Below are 17,578 nucleotides of genomic sequence, written 5' to 3' on the forward strand. Positions count from 1 at the left end.
TGTGGCTTCACAAGGAACTGGCTCAAAGATTTGGGGATACACACAAACCTGGCCTGAAAATGGAAAAGCAGAGACATCATCAAACAAGAAGAATCATTCACTGAAGGCTTGCAGGGAAAGACAGGAGCAGGGGGGAAAGGCAGTAAGATAGTAGTGGCAAAGATGTCAAAGGGAATATGAAGGACTTTCAAAACAAAGGGAAAGTAGTAGTAGGAAGAAAGTAGGTCCATTAATAAGCAAGGGAGGCAGAATTAATGGATTACGCAAAAATGACTGAACTGCTTTTTAAAAAGCATCAAAAAATACAGAAAAGATCTTTCATAGATCATAAAATATCAGAGTTGGAAGGGACCTCAGGAGGTTATCTAGTCCAACCCCCTGCTCAAAGCGGGTAACAATCTGTCTGGGGATTGGTCCTAAGTTCCCTAAATGGCCCCCTCAAGGACTGAACTCCCAACCCTGGGTTTAGCAGGCCAATGCTCAAACCACTGAGCTATCCCTCCCCCACTTTGAGCATTGGTAAGAAAGATCTTGTAAAAATAGAAGTCAGCTGAGCTGAATGACATGCACTCAGGAACCGAGGGACTTTGCTGCACCTATCTCTGAACCACCACTGAAAACAGGGGAATTCCAAGAGACAGGCCAAAAACAAATGCAGAACCAATTTTTTTTTTTTTTTAAAGAAGTGCATTATCCTGGAAATTACAGCCCTAAAAATCCTGCCTCTACCCCGACTAATCCAATGAAACAAGGTATTAAGAGAAAAAAGCGGAGTCACAGAACTATGAACAATAGGCAGCATGAGGGCAGGCTATAAAGAGCACTTGTCAATCAAATGTGATTGATTTTAGAAAGAAGTGAAAAGCAAATGGCTGACAGGAACTCAGTAGCTGTAATATACACATGTGGATTTTAATATAGCTTTTGATATTGTCTCAAAATCCGATATTGAAAAATTCAGAATTGTGTCACTAGGAATGCTACAAAGAAGCCGTAATGGGCTAGGCATCGAATTTGGGGAAGGTGTCTAGCAGAGAACACCATAAGCACTCGGTCTTTGGTCTAGTCTTACAGGAGTTTGCAAGGCAACAGACTTCATATGCAGAGGGTGATCACATCATGGAGCCGGCAATTAACAGATTCTCTCTGTAGCTCCAGGTGATGACACCTGGAACACTGAACTCTGCTAAGGCGTCAAGAGCAGAAATCTATTGTAGTATCCGGGGTATTCAAATAAATGAGGCAAAACCACATTGTCAGAGAGATCCAGTGCTCTTCAATCCACCCACCGCCCTTTCACAATGGCCTGCCTCCCCTACAGCGGATGACAGCACCCCCCAAAAACACATAATTTCCCTTTCCATTGCCCCGCGCCGTCTAACCACACCCACTTGCGACCCAGCCACTGGGGGAGGGAAAGCCAATTACAAACGTTCACAAGCTGGAATTCAGAGTAGTACAGAAACCAAGGGAGGGAGGCTGGCAGGGCTGATGTATGAGGGGGATCGAAGGAGAGCTCAGAACACGTACGTCTGACCTGGCTACGCAATGGCTGAAGGCGGTCTACACGTGAGAGAGACATACACACCGAAGCGTGGGACACAGGCTGTAACCAGTAGCGTAGCTAGGGGGGTTCAGGGGAAGCAGCCGCTTCCCCTCAGTACATTTTCAAAAGCAGCGCCTGCCGGGCCGTCGCTGGGGTCCTGCAGGCAAGTGGGGGGGCAGCACGGCCAGACTCCGGAGGAGCCATTGGCGGGGGGGTTGGGGCCGAGGGAAGCAGGAAGCTGCCGGGGAGAAGGGATCTGCCCGCCAGCTACGGCGCGCTCAGCCGCTGAGCCCTGAGCTGCCGCAGGAGGCGGCCGCGCTGAGCGTGGGGCGCGATGGCTGAGGAGCCCGGCCACTTCGCTCCTCCGGCCGCGCCCGCCGCTCCCCCAAATGGCTCCTCTGGAGTCCGGCCATGCTGCCCCCCCCCCTTGTCTGCAGGACCCCAGCGGCGGCCCGGCAGGCTCCGCTTTTGAAAAAAATGCTGGGCTGCCCAGGCGAGGGAACCAGGAAGCTGCCGGGGAGAGGGGATCTGCCCGCCAGCTGCTGCCCGCCCCACTGCTCCGCTCCCCCTAGCCTCCGGGAGAAGCGAGCAGTGCCCGCCCACCACCCCTTCCCCCGCGCCCGGCCCCCCCCCCTCCACCGAGCCCCTCCAAGGGGGGCGCAGCATGGCCGGAGGAGCCGGGGGGGAGCGCGGAGCAGCCGGAGGAGGAGCCAAGGAGGGGTGTGGCCAAAGGAGGAGCCAAGGGGGGGGCGCCTTTTTTATAGTTGCTCCCCCTGCACTGAGAAGCTGGCTACGCCACTGGCTGTAACTAGGAGAAATGGGGTTAAAGGGAAATTGAGGCTAATGGCAAGGAAATTCTCCTGATGGGGTGCATAAGGCTAGGGAGCGAGACATGTAAGCCCCATCACTGGGGCAATCTCAGCCTGTCTCTGACATCTCGTGTAGTCAGCATGGCTAAAACGGAGCTCTTCACCCCACCAGCCCCCTCCACCATCTCCTTCTCCACCACTGTGCACAACACCGCCCACCTTCCTGTTGCTCAGGCCCATAGCCTGGGCATCTTCATCAACCCGCCAGGTCCTCACACCCAGGCTGTGTCTAAATCGCGCAGATTCTTTGTCATGTCTCTAAGATACAGCCACACAGCTAGAACTCGTATCCAAGCTCTCGCCTGGCATCTCCGTTACTGCAACAGCCTTCCCTCTGGCCTTGACAAAGGCCATCTCACTCCACTCGCATCCATTCACAACGTCGCTGCCAAGATCCTTTTCCTAGCCCGTCACTTTGACCATGCCCCCCTCTCTCTGCACCCCTTCCCTGGCTCCCCCCCCCAACCAATGCATAAACCAACTACTTGTCTTCACTTTCCAGGCCCTGACTGGTCTATCTCCACCTACCATCTCTCATTCGACTCGTCTCTGATCAGCCACCAATACCCACTTGTTAAATTTTCAAACAAGCACCTCCATGCTGCCCTCCAGCTCGGGAGGAGCTGCCCATACACATCTGCAAAGCCACCTCATTGTCCGGGTCCGGTCCCTCCTCCACACCTCCTTTGCCTGATGCCTACAAACAAATAAAACCCAGGCTGCTGGTGCGCTGATACCACTGCTATGCCTATCATGCTGACCAATATCTTCTCCGTGTTTCCTGGTACTCCCCCGCTGGTCCTTCTGTATCAATCTGTCACCTGTTTTCTTAGGCCGTAAGGGTCCTGGGGCAGGAACCATCTTTTTGTTCCGTCTGTACAGCACCTAGCACACTGGGGTCCTGATCCATGACGAGGGCTCCCAGGCACTAGAGTGATACAAATAATAAATTAAAAAGCTAGGAGTGGACAAAACCCACTAGAGCATGTACAAACAGAGAACAGCAAGGCACTGGTCCCCAGGAGATGGGCTGCATGGTCTGACAGATCTTTTTCATCTCTACGTTCCACTACGCCATTTCTTCTAAAGCTCTTTGATACCATGCCCTCCAGCTGGGATCATTCCACACACGGCGTGAGCAGCCCAGACTTCAGCAAAAACTTCATCTACTCCAGCAGCTGTCCAGCCACTCGCTCCTTCGGCAGACATGGAACTGGACAGAAGAGGAGGTTGCAGAGAAGCGGTATCCCAGAAGAGGTGGGAACAGCCATAACGCGTCGAATCGGTTTATAAATTAAGATGATCAGCTGAGCTCCATTTTAGCCAGGTCCCAGGACAAGCAGCAGCAAGACTGCACTAATACAACCACAAATCCAATACTGCACCTAAGAATCTAGCAAGCAGTCATGGTTAATTTAAGTATGCTAGAGAGACATGCCAGAAAGCAACAGATACCACCATAATAGATACGGTATGAAAACAGATAGGTTACTACCTAGCTGCTTTGATAGCAGACCTACTGCAGTATAAAATGTCACTCACTCAATCTCAAACCCTTGTTAGAAACCAATCTTAATTACAACAGTAATTCAGACCAATCTTTGATCCAATTACAGTACAAAGTTAGCAGCTGGAGAGACAACACGTGGGGAAATGTCTGGCTTTTAGGCAGAGACAAGATGGGTGAGGTAATATCTTATTGGACCAACTTCTGCTGGTGAGCAAGACAAACATTTGGTAATCTCAGACTGTCTTACTGACCAATATAACTCAGATTTGTTTAGATCTGAATACTCATGATTGAAAACTGGCTAAAGGGTGAAGAAGTACTGAATTGCAAGGCACGTCTAGCAGGTGGGGTGTTCGGCTCAGTTTTATTTAACATGTCATTAATGACCTGGAAGAAGGCATAAGTACAGAGCAGGTCAATTAAGTTGCCAGGGGATCCCAAGTTAGAAGTGCAGCAAAGACAAAGAAGGATGGAGAATACCACAAAGGCATCAAACAAATGAGTCATTCTGGAGAAATACAATTTAACAGATCTGGAGAAAAATAACTCCAAGTGTATTCAGGGCTTAGTGGAGGAGAGGTGCTTAAAAGCAGTAGTGACAAAGGAGAACCAACAGCGGACAATGATGAGATGTTTGTTTGGAACATTTTCTTTTTGATCTGGGGCTAAAAGAAGACCGTAATCAAACCACGTTACAAAGGGTATCGTTTCCATGCAAGCCACTGGACCAGTGCGTAGCACTCCCAGCCTGGAGATTCCCTCACATGCAATAGCATCAATAGATCCTTAAAAGGACCATCTGGAATCAATCAACACTCCCAGAGTGGTGACTCTGACCATCTTATTCAGACCAAAAGTGTCCCTGGAAATTTAAAGGCATGTCCTCTTTAGAGTCAATACATCTGATTTAGTCATGGAATAACATGAGTGTTTATTAGGCAGCCTAATATGCATATTAAGAAATAAAGATATTCCAGGTGGAATAAACGAACGCCCAGTTCACAGACCCTCATTGTGCAATACAACAGCCGCCGAGAGGGCAAACATTCAGGAAGCACAAGACTGAGCTGCAACAGAGCCAGACTGAATTCAGCCTTCCTATTTCCTTTTCTGGAATTAAGTCCTGTAACTGATCCACTAGGAAGCTCAACTTCACAGGGCTGTGAGAGCAGCTGCTGCCCAAGCACAGCAGCGCCACCAGAGAGCTAGGGCTGAAGCCATCTCTCCATACTGCACTACATTTTTAGGATCTATCCCTTGCACAGAATGAAGGAGGCTGCTGATCTGTCTAAATGGAGGTCTGGCCACCAGGCTGCTTGGATCCAGTTGGAGGCACTACATGCATGGAACCTGTAGTCTCCTGGTCAATCGGAGGGTGGCTGCGGCTAGCACCTAAGGAGCCCCTATTTTAAGATTCTGCTGCTGTAGTCACAGTTATGGCAACTTGTGTCTTCCAACCATGTTTCCATGAGCCCATAACTTTCCGACACATGCATGGGGGGCAGAGGGGGACTTCAATAAACAATGCAGAACTCACAAGTGATTTGCTACAGATAGCACCATGGGATTCCACATTGATTGTTTCCCAACAATTCTGGTTCAGACAAAAAGAACAGGAGTACTTGTGCCACCTTAGAGACTAACAAATTTATTTGGGCATAAGCTTCCGTGGGCTAAAACCCACTTCAAGTGGGTTATATATCTTCCTACTGTATTTTCCACTGCATGCATCCGATGAAGTGGGTTTTAGCCCACGAAAGCTTATGCCCAAATAAATTTGTTAGTCTCTAAGGGGCCTTGCTCTTATTGCTGATACAGACTAACACGGCTACCACTCTGAAATCTGGTTCAGACAGGATCAGTTTCTAAAGACAAAAGTTTTTTTTCCCCCCTAACTACTAGCACCACAAAATCCATCTGGGATGTTCAAAGAAAAGTGGGCTCCTTCCAGCTCATACATCATCACCATAAAAGATTCACCAGGTCAAATTCAGCCTTGTTTTGCTCCCAAGACACTGTGGCTGCACAGTTGTGAAGGTAGAATTCCATTCTACAAATAGACTTCAGCAATTCTGCTGATGTGCCTGCCAGAACGGAATCCTTCTCTCTCCCCGTAACTAGAGGTGCACGAACTTATTCATCACTAAAGCAAGCAGTTATGATACTGAACACAAACCTGGAGAAGATCTGTCAAGGAAGAAGGGACCACTGTAAGAGTATGTAACATCCTGGAATTTCCGAACTTTTCAAAGCTTGATTTCACAGCACGTATGTCATTATTGCTAGTTTTTTTTCCCATTTAACATTAGAGGTGCAGTAGTGCCTCTATGGGTTGTTTCTCATTTAAAGGCAGGGGCTCATCCTCTTTATTTTGAATGAATTTATCTTGTGCATATCGCACAAATTTACAGCACAGTGAGTAAAAATACTGAAGTACTGAAAATCCCTAGAAATTTCAATGAAATATTACTTGGTAAAAGTCCAAATTAATGTTAAAGTGGGAGCTTCTAGAATGTTCAATGCAACTTTTCTCAAACTCCTTTAACTTACTGGTTAACCAGTGGCTGGTTCACGATTCATGCTTTCCATATAACAAAGACATATTGACCGCATTCCAGGGGACTTTCCTTAAACAAAATCAGAATGGGACACTTAATCCCAAATAAGAACGTCCACACCGGGACTTGCACCGCTATAACTAGAGGTGTGAATTAAAGCTGATTTGAGTTATTTTAATGCAAGTTTGTGTGCAGATGGGGCCTCAGGCACAAAGGATGGAAACCAAGCAGGGGGGCTCCCCAGCAGGTGAGGCAGCGCTGGGAAGCCAATCACTCCTGCACAGCTGGGTAGCTTAATTGCATGATCAGAGAACAGGAGACTGGGCTTCCAGGTGCTCAACTCCTTCCACATATCTGCACAACAGCCCAGTGCCAGGGAAATCCAGCTCTGTTCACTGTGTCTGAGTGCTCCCAGAGCCAGAAAGTGCCAGCCCTGCCTCTCCCAATCCAGAGCAGTGCGTTCAGAGGGTGGAGTGGGCAAGTAGCAGAAGTCCCACAACCCCTGAAAGCTGGCAAATTTAATCCAAGTCAGGAAGGATGACACATCTGCTCTGGAATGAAACTTAAGTATATTGTTGGTCAGCCTGGAAAGAGGCTTTTTAAAAACAAATTCTAAATCCATTTGAGCCTTTCTTGATTTAGCCAATCGCTCTGGGGCCCAGCAGGAAGACATCCTGCCAGGCACAGTAGCTAGCTTTCATAACTATTCTTCTATGATTCAGCACAAACCCTGTAATCACAGTGAAGCCATGAGATGTGGACCATTTCATTTCATTGTTCACGGTTTCACATACATGCTGTTTCAGAGGACATCTACCTTAAAGGTGGCATCTTAGGCAGCTATCAGTCAGGGGGCCTTTCAGTATGTCATTTCTAGCAGCAGCTGGGAACAAATCCAATGGGGCATCAAGGCTAGTTACTACCCATACTTGTCAGCATCTACTGTCAGTGCAAAAGTCCCAGATTTGATTAGGACTTTGGGTAAAGACAACATACTTGTAACACACAGAAAGGTCCCTTCCAAGAAGACCTCCAATAGTGAGGTTATATTACACTTTATTATGGGAGTGCCCCAGAGCCTCAAACAGGATCTGGGCCCCAGGCCATAGAGTAAAACAGTCCCCACCCTGAAGAGCTCATAATCTAATTAAGACATGACAACAAGTGGGTGTAACAACCAGCGGGAAGAGGAGGGCAAGTGACCAACACGTGGGCACCTAGTGACATACACAATTAGCTGGCCTGAAGTCAAAGGTTTGGTTTTAAAAAATAAAATCATGATACTAGCAATCCTCACTAGCCATTTGCCTGGGTGGTGCTAACCTGTGGAGACCAAGCCCCACTGCCCCGGGTGGGAGGGGGAAGGGGGAGCAAACCTGAAGCCCAAGGGCTTCAGCCCCAAGCAGGGGGCTCGTAACCTGAGCCCTGCCACCCAGGGCTGAAGCCCTTGGGCTCTGGCAATAGCCCCGGGCTCCAGCAAGTCTAAGCCAACCTTGGCAACCCCATTAGAACAGGGTCCTGACCCACAGTTTGAGAACAGCTGGATCAGATCACTACCGGTTACTGTCTGCAGTTCTGATGTCTACATTCCTAAAAGGATGTTGACAAACTACAAAGGGCTCACAAGAATGATTCAAGATCTGGAAAACCTCCCACAGAGGGAAAGTTTAGGAATTTCAGCTTATTGAAGAGAAAGTTAAGAGAGACTTGATCAGGGTCTGTACGTAGCTATATGGGGAGAAGATTTCTGATAGCAGAGAGCTTTTCAAACCAAAGACACAACAAGACCCAATGACCGGAAACTGAAGTTAGATAAATTAAGGATGAAGACAGAGTGCAAATCTTTAAACCCAGAGGGGAATTAGCAATGGGAAGAACTTATCTAGGGATACAGTGGATGTGATCAACATAGGAATTCCTGGGTGAAATTCTCTGGCCTGAGTTGTGCAAGAAGTCAGACTAGACGATAGTCCCTTCCGGCCTCAAAATACATTAACCCCTCTCACTCCTTAAACACCAGAGACCTTGTGACCAGTCCTTGGTGTCAGCCACAGGATTCCCATTCGATGGGAAGCCACAATAAGGAGTGTGCTTCAAAGTAGCAGCCAATCCACTTCCTATTCCATTTACCTCCCCCTTAAATCCCATCTCAAACCTACCGTACAAGCGTCTCCCAATATTTTCCCCTCTCTAAGCGTCATCCCATTATTCCTACTTATTTGCCTTTTACCACCCCAAAAACATTTCTTCCCCTCCTTGGTGTGTATAGTCTTCTCTTTCTTGTAGGTTATGTGCACATGCACACACCTTGCCAGTGAACTCAACTAGAGAGAGAGAGAGAGAGAGAGAGAGAGAGAGAGAGAGAGAAAGAGAGAGAGCGCGTGCGCATCTTTACTCTTTCTGCATAAATCCCTCTCTTTAGTCCCCTGATCATTGTTGCTCTTCTTTGAACTCTAATTTGTCAATATCCAGCTGGTAACATGCCCAGAAATAAACATAATAGTCTAAGTCAGTGGTTCTCAAAGCCAGTCCGCCGCTTGTTCAGGGAAATCCCCTGGCGGGCCGGGCTGGTTTGTTTACCTGCCGCATCCGCAGGTTCGGCCGATTGCTGCTCCCACTGGCCGCAGTTCGCCGCTCCAGGCCAATAGGGGCTACGGGAAGCGGCGCGGGCCGAGCGATGTGCTGGACGCCACTTCCCACCGCCCCCATTGGCCTGGAGCGGCGAACCGCGGCCAGTAGGAGCCGTGATCGGCCGAACCTGCGGAGGCGGTAGGTAAACAAACCAGCCTGGCCCGCCAGGGGCTTTCCTTGAACAAGCAGCAGACCGGCTTTGAGAACCACTGGTCTAAGTCACCCTAGAGCTGTAGAGAGAAACTATTACTTCCCTGCTCCGTGTTGTGATTCAGCCTCAGAGTATGAATATGCAGCCCAAAATTGCGCTGGTTTTTTTGCAGCCATATCACATTCCAAGTTTCTGTCCAAGATCCTGTCCTCTCACCCAAGGTCTCTTTCAGCGTCACTGCTATCCAGGTTTCTGCTGCCAATTTACAGTTTATTCAGAATATTTTAGCCCAGATGTGTTCATTCAAGTTGCTCAGTCATTGATTGCAAGTTTCCTTAATATTCTTTTCTTTTCACTTAATTCCTCCCCATCAGTACAGAGATGCTCTTAAAAACCCTACACATTCGCCAGACCCAGACGAACGTAGGTAGATAGAGACACTTTTGTTCTGGGTTTTTAATCTGCCTAAGTTTTGTGCAACATTTACATACCATGTGGACAAACACTAAGATAAACGGAGAAGAAGCCATTTTGACTCTAATGCTTCTCCTGATTAAGTTATCATCTAAGTAACCGAGGGGCCTCTTTGATCCCCATTTGCCTGGATTTGTTAACCAAAAGACACAAGGTTAACTAAGATCTCCGGTGCCCTCTGGCTTCAAGAACCTCAAGAGTTGCCACGGGAATTTTTCTGTTCTTGTTCTTCACCTGTCATAAGCAGGTCTATTAAATCCAGACATACCATCATCCATCAGTAAGGTTAGCACCCAACGTAAATGTTCCTGGTTACACCAGTGGGTCCTTTTACAACATCCTAGGATCAACTCTGAGTATCTGCATTGCCCTAAAGATCTCAGAGTACAAATCAGTCTGAGATTTAGTGCAAAGGGGTTTTCACCGCAACACAAAATCCATATTTGAAAATCACGTTCTTGAATATGGTGTGTCCACATCTGGTCTGGGTCTAATCCAGCCAGGCACCGTCAACCAAAAAAAGCCATCTACACTTGAGCAGATCTAGCCACTTGAGCATCAGGTAAAAGGCTGGGCCAGCATGGCTCAGTAATGGAAACAATACTTCCTGCTGCTTCTCCTGCTAGAATTCAGGCTTCCGTGAATTCACTGATGCCAAAGGCATTTCTAAACACTTTGCTGCAGCTGGCGCCAGGGGCAACAGTATGTTCCTAAAGGAAGATCTTCGCTTCATGAGATGAGGCAACTAGTGCCAGGACGGAGGTGTAGAAGGCTAAATTTCAGTTCCCTTGCTCAGGCCAAGAGACTATATTAGCCAAAGGAATTACAGCTCATAAAAATCTTCAAATGCTATTGCTATCTATCATTCCAGTAACTTGAGCACTCCGGAGAAGAGAGGCAGGTGCTCCTGCAGTCATGCACTATGGTGAGGGCATCAATACAAGATCTTACATAGACAGACAGACAGCATTGAGGAAGACAACGTAAGAGTTCGCTAAATAAGTCATACAACGCAGCATTTGAGATACATTTGCCTTCACCAAGTAGGCAAAGAAATAAGAAGAGGGACACTTGTTTCTAAAAGCTAACTCTGATGTCCAGCAACCTCATTTAAAAGTCTGTCACAAGCACAATTCTCTCCCCTCTGAACAAGTGTGCCCATTTTTGTCAGTTTTTCCGCTAAGCTAAGATTCATCTAGCCATTCACAATTAGGCTGTTTAAAGAACTAAGCAAGACAGGTCCAAGTTTTAAGTAGCATCCTCCCCCATAACCTCTCAGATCTGGTTTTTTCTCTGAGTTCTCCAGTGAAAACTCATCTGGCCCCTCATTTCCACCCAGATTACTGCAATTTCTTTATCCCTGGCCCCTCTGACACACTGCCTTCTTACACTCCATCCAAAATACACTGCTGGCAAAATCATCTTCCATGTCCATCAGAGTGACCACGTCCTCCACTGCACAGAATTCAAGCTGTTTGTCTTAATATTCAGAGCCCTGCATAGCTCGGCCCACCTCCCTTTTATCCATCCTTGCCTCACTTTCCACTGCAGAGCCTCATCTACCTGTTTGTCAGCTCACTCTCCATGCCTTCTTCACTAGGTCGTCCCCCCACCCCAAGACCCACATGAGGCTACTACCCTCTCCACATCCACTCCTGGAGACCCACTCCAGCCAGGAGTCCTATGGGTAGCTCGCTGACCAATGAGGACAAAGTAATTTGGGAACCATTTACATATCCTATTTTAAAAGTGTTGTTGACAGGTGGACTTAAGTTACGCCCCATCATCCTACACTGCCTGTCTTTAGATCGTGAGCGCCTCAGGGCAGGGATTGTGTCGTCTTCTCTGGTTAGAAAGTGCCTACCTTGTGGCAGAGAGAGGGGTCGTGTCTCTAGCTACCAAAAGCAGGGATAAGAGCAGCACAGAAGCTGGGAGCACCACAAGGGAGTTCTTGGCAGCACCTGCCCCCAGTGCGAGAGTGGAGCTGAGGAAAGTGAGCTCCCACTAGGCGCTCAAGCCACTCTTCCAGGCTAGCCGGGTGTGATGTGGAGGTGAGGGAAGCAGACTCAGACCAAGCTGTGGAACTCCAACGCCCCCAAGACCAGAGAACCGGTTACACTATGCATGCCCTAAACGTCCATGAAAACCAGGCCATATACCATAGCCCAAACCTACTCACCCTTCTCCGTCACTCCCAAAGAGTCTCACCACGAACGCTCTTCACCCACAACCCAAATCCCCTGCTCCTGTGTCACTCTGCTCTCAGGTCCTTCAAACCCACTGCTCCCTCCAACCCCACAAAACCCAGAGAAAGAGTTCTGTAAAACCCACCAGCACAACAAGCACCTGCCCCGCCACAGCCCTCCCTCCAGGGGTTCCCACATCCATCCCCACTCAGACCCACTGCTGGACAGGCTCTGACACCCCTCCCTCCCAGCCAGGCTGTAAAGGGATTTCCAAAGCACCCCCCCACCTCACACTGGGGCCCATACACCCCACACATACCTCCTGCCCCCCAGATACCCCCTCACAACCCCACCCACCCTCTTCATAAAGCACCCATTGCAGAAGAATGAGCCCCCCAACTAACCCTGCTCCATAAGCCCACCCCCCACACACAGAAGCCCCATATCCCCTACAACCTGCCCCCTGCCTTCCCACCACAGTCAACCCCCATAAACTCCCCACACCGCACCGCCTACCCCACCCCCACTTCTACTCCGACACATTCTGCCCCACAAACCACCATCTCCCCCCTACCCGCAGCTTCCCCACACACACCAACACCCCATAAGCAACCCCCACCGACAGCTCCCCACGCCTCATAGCCCCCCACCGACAGTGACCCACAGCCCCCCCACACCCACCGACGGCTCCCCGTGCCCCATAGCCCCCCCGACCCTCACAGACGGCTCCCCACAACCCATAGCCCCCCCCATGGCGCCCCATAGCCCCCCCACATACCCCAACAGCTCCCCACAGCCCATAGCCCCCCCTCACACCCCGACAGTCCCCCCACGCCCCATAGCCCCCACACACCCCGACAGCCCCCCCACACACCCCGACAGCCCCCCATGGCCCCCCACACACCCCGACAGCCCCCCCACACCCCATAGCCCCCCCACACCCCATAGCCCCCCCACACCCCATAGCCCCCCCACATACCCCAACAGCTCCCCACAGCCCCACACACACACCCCGACAGTCCCCCCATGCCCCATAGCCCCCCCACATACCCCGACAGTCCCCCCACGCCCCATAGCCCCCCCACACACCCCGACAGTCCCCCCACGCCCCATAGCCCCCCCACACACCCCGACAGCCCCCCCACGCCCCATAGCCCCCCATGGCGCCCCATAGCCCCACACACACACACCGACAGCCCCCCACGCCCCATAGCCGCCCGCCGCGCCGCGCCGCTCACCGGGGCACGCAGCTGGGCGCCGAGCGGTCGATCTCCCAGGTGGCGAACAGGTTCATGGGCACCGGGACCGGCCCGGACCCCAACGCCCCGCACGGACCCGCCGGGGGCCCGGCCGCGCCGCCCGCCCCGGGAGCCGCCCCCAGCGCGCCCGCCGCCGCCGCCGCCGCCATCCCGATCCCGCCGCCGCCCGGGAGCCGACACTGGAGGGGGCGGCGGGAGCCCCAGACCCGCGGCGCGGCGCAGCCTCCGCCCCAGCGCCGGGCGGGCCAGGCCGGCCTCCGGCCGCAGCCAATCGGACGGGAGGGGGCGGGAGCCGCGGGAGCCGCGCCCAACCAGGGAGGAGGGGCGTGGCCATCCGGGAAAAACAGCCAATGGGGGCACGGAGGGCGATGTTGGTGGGAGGGGCTCTGCTGGGAGTGGTTACGTGAGGCGATGGCAGGGGCTGCTGCTCGGAGCTGGGAGGGGGGCGGGTCCCAATGAGCCGGGATCCCCTCCCCCCGCAGCCCAGACCCCCCCCGCCACGATAGAACCCGGGGGTCCCCGGCCCCGCCCCCCCGATGGACGCAGCCCCCCCGGGATGGAACCCAGGAGTCCCGGCCCCGCCCCCCCCATGGACGCAGCCCCCCCGGGATGGAACCCAGGAGTCCTGGACCCGCCCCCCCCGATGGACGCAGCCCCCCCGGGATGGAGTCCTGGACCCGCCCCCCCATGGACGCAGCCCCCCCGGGATGGAACCCAGGAGTCCTGGACCCGGCCCCCCATGGACGCAGCCCCCCCGGGATGGAACCCAGGAGTCCTGGACCCGCCCCCCCCATGGACGCAGCCGCCCGGCGATGGAGTCCCGGCCCCGCCCCCCCCGATGGACGCAGCCCCCCGGGATGGAACCCAGGAGTCCTGGACCCGCCCCCCCATGGACGCAGCCCCCCCAGGATGGAGTCCTGGACCCGCCCCCCCCATGGACGCAGCCCCCGCGGGATGGAACCCAGGAGTCCTGGACCCGCCCCCCCATGGACGCAGCCCCCCCGGGATGGAGTCCTGGACCCGCCCCCCCCCCCATGGACGCAGCCCCCCCCGGGATGGAGCCCAGGAGTCCTGGACCCGCCCCCCCCATGGACGCAGCTGCCCCCCGGGATGGAGCCCAGGGGTCCCGGCACACACATCCTTTCTCCGCCTCCTCAAAGGCACCCGTGTAAAGGGCAACCAAGGCCTAGCTCCCAGCAGGGCCATTGCCTGGCAGCTCGAACAGGCTGAAGGTCCAGGGGGGACTAGCCCCAAACTTGATTTTCTGAACAGAAATGGACCACACACTTAACAGCAGCACTTGGCCTCTGAAACCCTTCATCGGGGAGCTCCGCGGCCAGCCCTGGGGCCTCTTTCCCATAAAAAGCACTAGACACGTTTAAATGCCCTCCTTCCCAGACACCACCCGCTGCTACAACTATTTCACAGTGTAATCCTACCCAGGGGAGCACAGTGGGCCCAGCTACAGCTTATACTGAATGGGACGAAACCTTGCACCTGTACATCAGCAAACAAGTACTCCATTTAGACCGGAACTCCCCACACAGCAGCTGCAGACTAGAACCAGGGCCATTCCTGGTGCTACTTAACGATTCCCGAGCCAAGGTGGTGATCCCAGAGCTAAGCATTCAGGTGAATTTTGTCAGGCACACACCCCAACCTCACCCAAAAGCTGACTTTCTTGAAAAAGACCTTTTCTGACTGAACTGTCCCATGTTCAGTCATAGGGGAGGACATGGTGGAAGCCTGAAGTGAATAGGAGATCATCTTCGTTAATGAGACACTGAAATTGGTGAGTTTTCATGTTAGAAAAAGTGTCTAATGATATTTTGCCAAAACATCTCTCACAAATTGATTGATCTAAACATTTCAAATCCATTTGTCCCATATTCCTCAGCAAGAATGAGTGCATGGGACTTATTATACATGACAGCTTGGAACCTCTGGGAGCTGGGCAAATAGTCTAAGCTTTTCAAGAGCCTGGTGGAATTTAGAAGCAAGATGCACGTCTCCAGAATGTGTACATTCAGTGAGACAAGGACGAGTTTCCATCCAAGCCTGATTGTTTTACTCCCTGCTGGCTCTACAAAATACCCAAAGGACACTGTCTATCTGAAATTTGGCCTGTACAGGGACTTAGAGGAGGATTTTTTTTAAAGTTAATTTTAAGTTAATCAGACAAAGTATTTTTGAGATGGGGGGCGTTTGGGAGGGAAGGTTTTTAGGCATTTCAGACAGTTCGGTACATCTTTGGAACATCATAGCTCAAACCTGAGTTGGTTTACAAGCCCCACATCTGTCCGATTGGATTTGACAAGGGCTCTAGGACTCTATCTTCAACAGGAACCAGCACCAGCCACTTCAGAGGAAGAAGCAAGAAAACCTACAGTGTAACTAACTGGCCAGGGTTAAAGCTGGCCTGAGGCAAGCTGCAGCATGAAGGTTTATATATCCCTGTAATTTGTTTATCTAATGAACGTCTAGATGTTCTTATCCATATATGTGTCCAATCCTTTTGGGTCGTGCTAAGCTCTTGGCCACAATGGTATCTTGTGACAGAGTTCCAAAGGGTAAGTATGCATTATATACAAAGTATTTCCTTTGATCGGTTTTAAATTTGCTGCCTTTCAGTTTCACTGCAGGGCTCCTTCTTCCTGAACTCTGAGAAAGGCCCAATAGGAGTATCCACTTTACCTTCCCTGCCCCTCCCCTCATTTTGTATATCTGTGTCCACACAAGAAAATTGTACCACGGGAACTAAACTGGTTTAGGAACATTTAGTGAAATGGGTGCAACCCCCTTGTATGCCGTTCTTGCTTGGGATTAAGAATGTCTTTCGGTGCCTTAGTTCAACAGGGCTATTAAACCCATTCCCTACTAGTTTCTCATGTAGACAAGGCCTCTGTCATGTCCTTTTCTTCAGCTCTTCTCTGTGCTGAACAGTCCCCATTGTCTCACTGTCCTCCAGTGGATGATTTGCCAGGCCCCAGTCATTGTTTTCTCTCTCCAGAAGCCCTTTGAGTAGTCCAGCCCACCACACACAGGCCTCACAGCCATGGCCAGTGCCGTTTAGGTAGGAGATCTGTACAGTGCAGCTGTCCTCTGCTGTTACTTCTCCTCATAGGAATGTGATATTCCTGGAACACCCAGGGCAAAGCAAACCCCTAGGTAACCTGACTGTGATTTCACTGCTGGAAGCAAGACGGAGCATGGCCGGATCCCTCTGGTGCTGTAGCAAGCACTCAGCCGAGCTATCGTGATGGACAGTCCATACTGAGGCCAGGACTCCTGGATCACAGTTTGTAGCTTGTGTCAGCCAAGCGCGCTGCGCCCACCATTCTCCATTCCCCTCCCTCCAAGCTCTCTGTGTGACACCCTCTCCTGTTTCTCTATTTCAGGGACCACCCGCAACTCCCAGCACTCTTCCCTCATGCCGGGGGCTCTGTGTGTATCCCATTCCCCAGGGGCTCTGTATATCTTCTGTACCGTTGTCCTCCATTTGCCCCACTCCATGGCAGGTGGACTATGTGGTACCCCCTTCCCTCCCATGCAGGGGCTCTGTATGCACCCACATTTCCCCTTCACCCCCATGCCTGGGATGGTGAGCCCCCACTGCATTCCAGGCTCTCTTTGTGTGCCCCCCCCCCAGGGTCCCTACTGTCCTAGTCCCTGCTTTTTCCTCCCCATTTCCACTCTCCCTGCCCCAGGTCCCCGCTTTCCCGTCTCCTGCCATCTCTCCCCCTTGGGGCCCTGCTTGCTCAGCCAACTATCTCAGCACCATAGCAACAGCTCTCATGTGCTTTAGGGTATAACACTTCTGAGTCCTTCATGGGAATCCTTCATGGAAAGCTTCTCTGATAAGCTGCTAGCCGTTGTCATTCCTGAGCCATGCGTTTTGGGGCTTCTTGTTCTGCAGGCAGCTAGCAGAGCGCTAACCCTCTGGGCCACCCTCTCCTTTCAGAGCAAGCTGGTGGAGACGGCCACTCCAGTCAGGGCGCGGGCAGTTTCCACACAGCACCCCAACTGAAAGAGCTTGGGGCAGAGTCACTGCCCTGGTCCCTTTGGAGTTGCACCGGATGAGCCCGATTCTGTTCCCGGTCTCCCCTGCTAGGGATTCACCCACACCAGGGGAGTCTGCAGGGAGCGTGCAGCCAGCTGTGCTGGTTCTATGCTGCCCTCCACCATACAGCTCCTGCTGCTCCAGAGCCACGCTGGAGGCGGGAAGGAGGCGTTTCCATGGCAGAGCAGCCCCTACCTCCACAGGTACCTGGCCCTTTATGTTCTTCGCAAGTCCCTCATTTCAAGGCTCCCATGTGGGGCTGGGATCTCTCGGGGGCCTTGATTTCAGCACTTCCAGTTCACAAGTGCATGGTCTGTGCTGGCTGGTATCCTGC

General features: G+C 51.9%; 1 protein-coding gene across 1 annotated transcript in view; it reads right to left on the reverse strand.

Annotated features, from left to right (window-relative positions):
• LOC135876029 (phosphofurin acidic cluster sorting protein 1-like) overlaps positions 1-13,219 on the reverse strand; it is a 111,902-nt gene extending 98,683 nt beyond the window's left edge. The window contains exon 1 of the mRNA XM_065401153.1: positions 13,164-13,219. Coding sequence (XP_065257225.1) covers positions 13,164-13,219 — 56 coding nt within the window. The remainder of the gene's footprint in view (positions 1-13,163) is intronic.
• Between the last annotated feature and the right edge of the window lie 4,359 nt (positions 13,220-17,578).

The sequence above is a fragment of the Emys orbicularis genome, chromosome 3 (assembly GCF_028017835.1).
Source record: "Emys orbicularis isolate rEmyOrb1 chromosome 3, rEmyOrb1.hap1, whole genome shotgun sequence".
In the NCBI taxonomy this organism is placed as follows: domain Eukaryota; kingdom Metazoa; phylum Chordata; order Testudines; family Emydidae; genus Emys; species Emys orbicularis.